Source organism: Leiobunum rupestre, chromosome 2 (genome assembly GCF_980474605.1).
Source record: "Leiobunum rupestre chromosome 2, qqLeiRupe1.1.hap1, whole genome shotgun sequence".
NCBI lineage: Eukaryota > Metazoa > Arthropoda > Arachnida > Opiliones > Sclerosomatidae > Leiobunum > Leiobunum rupestre.
This window is the reverse complement of record NC_143385.1, coordinates 32,533,607-32,539,606: the sequence shown is the minus strand read 5'-3', so window position 1 is coordinate 32,539,606 and position 6,000 is coordinate 32,533,607. Positions and strand designations below refer to the sequence as shown.

The 6,000-nt window shown below is 39.9% G+C and overlaps 1 protein-coding gene across 1 annotated transcript; it reads right to left on the bottom strand.

The window, feature by feature from the left end:
* Positions 1 to 841: 841 nt before the first annotated feature.
* Positions 842 to 3,148, bottom strand: LOC149957359 (uncharacterized). Its single transcript, XM_090166986.1, has one exon. The coding sequence runs from the start codon at positions 3,146 to 3,148 to the stop codon at positions 842 to 844; it is 2,307 nt and encodes a 768-aa protein (XP_090023112.1).
* Between the last annotated feature and the right edge of the window lie 2,852 nt (positions 3,149 to 6,000).

The window sequence follows — 6,000 nt, the reverse complement described above, 5'->3', positions numbered from 1 at the left end:
ACGATACTGAGAAATATTCTCAGCGTCTCAAAACGGGCAACTGGAGCGAAAGTCTCTTCGTAATCGATCCCTTCTCGCTGTGCATAGCCCTTGTCCGCGATTCTGGCCTTATAAAAACTCGTTGTACGTAAATGACTGGGACTTCATTCGAATTAAAATGAACTATTTATTTATTAACATTTTAAAATCTATTTACAAGATTAGATAATGAGCGCGAAATAGCCTCCAGTTGAGTCATATATGACGCCGTTAGTTTTCGTGGAAACCTTTTTTCAATCAAAGTTCAGGTTTTATTTTCCTTTTTTTATACATCGATTTTTATTATTTAAACTATTTTTTGTAACCAAATTCTACACTTCCGCCCGATGAGGCTTTAAAGACTCATAACTACAATAGTAATAAAGTTCAATTAATTTCCAAATTACATAACAAATTGATTGGTCTTCGGATGTGTTCGTGTCTAGTCGTAGAATTCAGCCATCCCAAACCCCTGGAACTAGCGCGACTTAAACTAGGCAGCAGCAACAGCAAAGACAAGTAACCGAAAGCAGATCTGGATGAACTCTGATCAATATTTTATTTTTCATAAATAAAGTTAGCTTTGAGTAGACTAAAAAACATATTTCAACGTTAAAAGCATATCGCCCGAAAATGAATCAATGGTTAAAAAAAAACACAGTAAAACGTTAAAGATTATACACAATAAATGAAGAAACGAAAAAAAAGGGTTTTTTTTTTATCCCTTCGCGAATATTTACATCGACCGGAACTATTAACATAAGTTAATTGAATAACTAGAAGTTGAGCGTCTGAACATACTCCCGGCCTTGATGCGGTAGCGTCAAGAATCGGGTACAGCGTCTTCCTGGTCAAACGGAAGTAAACAGAGCTTCACGATCGGTCTTTTAAGCTCCCCTCTGCTGGTGCGTAAAGTGACCACCCTCGTCTGTCCGTCTCGACCTGGATGTATCTGGACGACTCGAGCAAGAGGCCAGCTGGCAGCGAAAGAGGCGTCCGATTTTACGAGTACCATGTCCCCGACTGAGATATTTCGTTGAGGAGTCATCCATTTCGGACGTTGCTGGAGTCTCGTTATATACTCCCGGAGCCAGCGCTTGTGGATGTCCTGTTTCAGCTTTTGAAGGAGTTGCCAACGATTGAGTCTCGTCATCGGAAGTTGCGAAAGATCTGGGTCGGGAACCTCTTGCAGAGACTCTCCGATGAGGAAGTGTCCTGGCGTCAATACTTGCAGATCCGTCGGGTCAGACGACATCGGAGTTAAAGGTCGAGAATTGAGGCTTCCCTCGATTTGAGTGATAACTGTTGAAAACTCTTCAAATGTAAGACGAGTTGGCCCAATGACTCTATGCATGTGGTATTTCACGGATTTTATTCCAGCCTCCCATAATCCGCCAAAGTGAGGGGCGCCGGCAGGGTTGAAATGCCACGCTATTCCTTGTGACGAAAGGTGATCCGCGACCGCTTCGTTATGGGAATCGGACTGGATTAATTTCATGAATTCCGTCAATTCTTTCGCTGCGCCGACGAAGTTCGTGCCACAGTCGCTATGAATGTCGCTGGGCTTTCCTCTCCTTGAGGTGAATCTTCGTAAAGCTGCGATAAACGCTTCTGTAGACAAGGATGAAACGAGCTCCAAATGTATCGCCCGAGTGACGAAGCAGACAAAAAGCGATATATAAGCTTTGTAAGTCGTTTTACTTCTAGGCGTAATTGGTCGTAGATTGAAAGGCCCGGCGTAATCGACGCCGGTTGTTGTAAAGGCTCGACAATATTGCAGTCTAGACTTAGGTAAGTCCCCCATCATCTGTTTCGCCGTTTCTGCTCGATACCTTGTGCAAACTATGCATCTCCGAATTTGATGTCGAATTGCATCCCTCCCTCGGAGAATCCAGTAGTTTAGAGATAGAATACCATGAACCAACTGCGCTCCAGCATGCAAATGCTGGACGTGTGCTTCTTGAATCACCATTTCCGTAAATTTGTGGTGACGTGGTAGCAGAATTGGGCGTTTTACGTTGTCGGTGAAATCGCCATGTTTTAAACGACCTCCCACTCGAAGGATGCCTTCCGAATCCAACTCAGGGCGTAAACAGAGTAATTTGCTCTTCCTTGGCAACGGATTTCCTTCCTTCAATGACTCGATTTCTTCCGCAAACTCTACAGCTTGCATAACCTTGATTAGAGCAAATAACGCCGATTGCAATTCTTCAGTCGTTAATGGACCTTCCATTCGTGAAGCCGTTGATTGCGGATCGGTTCTCAGTCGGTATCGGAGTAGACTGTTATAAGCGAATCTTCGACTCCACGCGGTGATACGACGTAACCGTAAAAGTGACGAAAATCTCGTGAATGTTGAGTTACCAACAACGTGGGCCTTCGTGGCAACGATGACGATCTTCTTCTCCTCATAAACTTGATTGACCTTTGAGGTGTCCATTACCCATTTCGACGTTTTTGGAGCGGGCGTGCTCTCTGCTAACCATAACGGTCCCTTCCACCAGAGCTGATGCTTTACGAGTTCTGAAACGGAAATTCCTCTCGACGCTGCGTCGGCTGGGTTATCGGTGCCAGCTACGTGACCCCACTGCGACGCTGGGATAGTTTCTTGAATTCTCGAAACTCGATTGCCAACGAAAGTTTTCCATCGTTTTGGACACGACGATATCCAGCATAGGACAATTGTGGAATCTGTCCATGCTTTGACCCGAGTGACATCAAGTCCCAGCGATTCTTGTACTGATTCTAAGAGGTCAGCGAGTAGCAATGCGCCACATAGCTCCAGTCTTGGAATGGACATAGCTTGGTTTGCTGGAGCCACCCTTGTCTTCGATGCAAGGAGTGAAACATTGATCTTTCCGAATTTGTCTACCATTCTCAGATAAACCACTCCAGCGTAAGCTTTTTCCGAAGCATCCGAGAATCCATGGAATTCCAACTCAGATATATCCGGTGAGGTGTAAACCCAACGGTCGATACGAATTTCCTGAATTTTCAAGATCGAATCTCGAAACTCTTGCCATTGTTGCTGAATCGATGGTGTCGGTTTTTCGTCCCAACCAACTCTCTCCCTCCAAACGTCTTGCATCATAATTTTAGATCGTATCACGACAGGAGCGAGCCACCCCATCGATCCGAGGCTAGCCACTATTTTTTGTAACCAAATTCTACACTTCCGCCCGATGAGGCTTTAAAGACTCATAACTACAATAGTAATAAAGTTCAATTAATTTCCAAATTACATAACAAATTGATTGGTCTTCGGATGACTGTTCCTCCTGGAAGGCGAACTGAACAAGATCGGACTTTTGCAACTTTGTTCGGGATAGTACGAATTTGGTCATCTTCGCTAGGAAAAGTACCTTCGATTCTTCCCAATTTCCAGACTTGACGAGGAAGCCTGTCATCCGCGACTAAAACTACGTCGCCATCCTTCAGGGGGGTAAAGTCTTTGGGATGCAGATTTTAGGTCTAGGATATTCTCCTTCCGCCATCTTCGCCAGATGTGGTTCATGAGCGTCTGTTGAAAACGCCATCGTTTACGAAGTTGATTTCCATTTGGAACTGGTATCGACACGTCAGTTGGAAGAGAATCTTTACGGTCTAGAACTAGAAAATGTTTGGGAGTCAAGGGGTAACTGTCTTCAACATCTTCGTTAACATACGAGATTGGCCTCGAATTAATGACATTCTCAGCTTCGGTAAGAACGGTAGTTAGCTCTTCAAATGACAACAAGGCTTTGCCCAACGTTTTCTTGAGTATAATTTTTATACTTTTAATAAGGCATTCCCACCATCCACCCCACCAGAGGGCTCACTCTACGACATATTTCCAGGAACTTCCCTTCGAGCTAGAGAAGTCTGAAACCTTTTCAGTCGTAAACGCTTTGAAAAATAATTTAAGTTCTCTTTATGCTTTCTTAAATGTTTTGGCATTGTCGAAGTAGATTATTTGAGGTACTCTTGGTCTCGCAACAAATCTTCGCAATGCCAGTAAGAAACTTTCGGCTGATAGATCCGATACCAATTCGATATGAACCGCTCTGACAACAGCGCCAGTAAAGAGCGCTATATACGATTTCTTGGTTCCAGGGTTACTTCCGTCTTAATTTAAGGGGTCAGCGCAGTTTCCTATGGCTAAAATTAATACAGCCAAGCGCAGGAGAATCAATAGTCGGGTCGCTAAAAAATTTCAAGACTTTATTTTAAGCGATTTTCATGCCCAATATTCAGTATTGTGGATGCCTAGCGGAATTATTCTTACTGTCAACAATTATTGTCTGCCAGTACTACAATTAATATTAATGTAACAGCGTTGGTGTACAGTACAGAGATACTCATACGTATTTGCTGCTACTGTCAACTTCACCGAGAAACGTATTAGAATCCCGTTATTTAACGAAAGTTAGTCGACTGTAGATAAGAAGCTTCGTACTGTTATGAGTTAGTGTACCATTTTTGACACGGAAGGCCAACTGATCAGCTCGTAGCCAGTTTCCCGGAAAAATGCAAAAATAAAATTTTGTCCGTCTTCGAGTTAACGTTGATTTTCGCACTTTACTCATGAAATAGTAAACCATTTCGTATGGGAACTTTAATTAAATCTCATTATTTTTACGAAATTAAGTATTTTTTAAGTAACAATTATCATTTTCGTAATTCATTTAATTGCAATTTAATAGTAGTTAACATTTAACCGTTAAGCCTTTGCTTCGTAGGGAAAATTAGCCTGTAGAACCCGATCATATATTCTAGGTTAAAACTAACGTATTTAGTAGTACCAGAAATAATTTTGTGGAAAGTGAAATTTAGTTTGAAGTTAATTTTGTTTTATCTCTTACATATTTTTTTTTACCCAGCTAATTTTTTCAGAGTTAAAGAAAATAATCATTGAATTTTGATTTAGGTGTATCCATTTAGCATTGTGAAAATAATTTTGAGAATTTTAATTACAGTAATGAAGTATGGTAAATATTTGAATAATTTTTCATAACAATAAACGTTTTGGGCATTCAAACTTAATCCTCTATGTAAAGGCGTCTTAATTATTCAAAAGCTTAAAGGGAATATAACCTCTGGTATTTCTGTCGCCCTCCGAGGGTTCCAATATTGTCCGCTGCCTCCCGTGGCTTTTTACATTTGCGGCGCTGATAATCGCTGATTGTGAAGGGAATAAAGGAAATTGATGGGGTCTTCCATAAAGAACGCGTTGGAGGTTCTATTCCCTTTAAAGAGAAATTATTGTTATTTGAGGATCAGTAGTGTACGAGCCATTTTTAATATAATATATATTCATATTAATTGCCTTTGTGGCTATTTTCATTTACAATATCTGTGTACCCCATTCTATTATAATATAAATTACACATGGTTGGTTTTTTATTTGAAAGCTCGGCAGAGTTGGAAAACTCTTGATACATGATTGAGATAAAAGTAAACGATTAGAAGCCCTTCACAAATCACGCTATGCTACCCATAAACACTATCTCATCAAAGGTCTGTGTTTGATTGAAAGTTTTACTAAAATTAGCATATTTCACTTGCTTACTAGAACCAGTTATACACCTATTATCTTGTTATCTAAGTCTTAATGGCAAATTAAACCTCAATTTGACCTAACCAATTATCATCTTTATTTCCCAATGTTAAGTAAAATATTTAAAATAATATTCAATACATTAAATTACATTCAATAATATTAAAATGGCTGTACAAAATATTTTTAAAAATGAAACCTATTTATTTTCTAACTTATGGATTTTATTTTCAATTATAAACTTTAGTCAAAATTTGCCCTGTGATGCAGAGCAAAGGGACAGCTATTAAATAAAAAATGCTTTTATCAAAGCAGTTGGAAGGTTGATTTAAGGGGTAGTTCGGATCAATGAAGGCACAGATATTTGAAATGTTTTAGATTAAAAAGTTATTTTTTGGAATTATTTTAAAAAGCAAAATATATTTCTAAAATAATTTCCATAAATT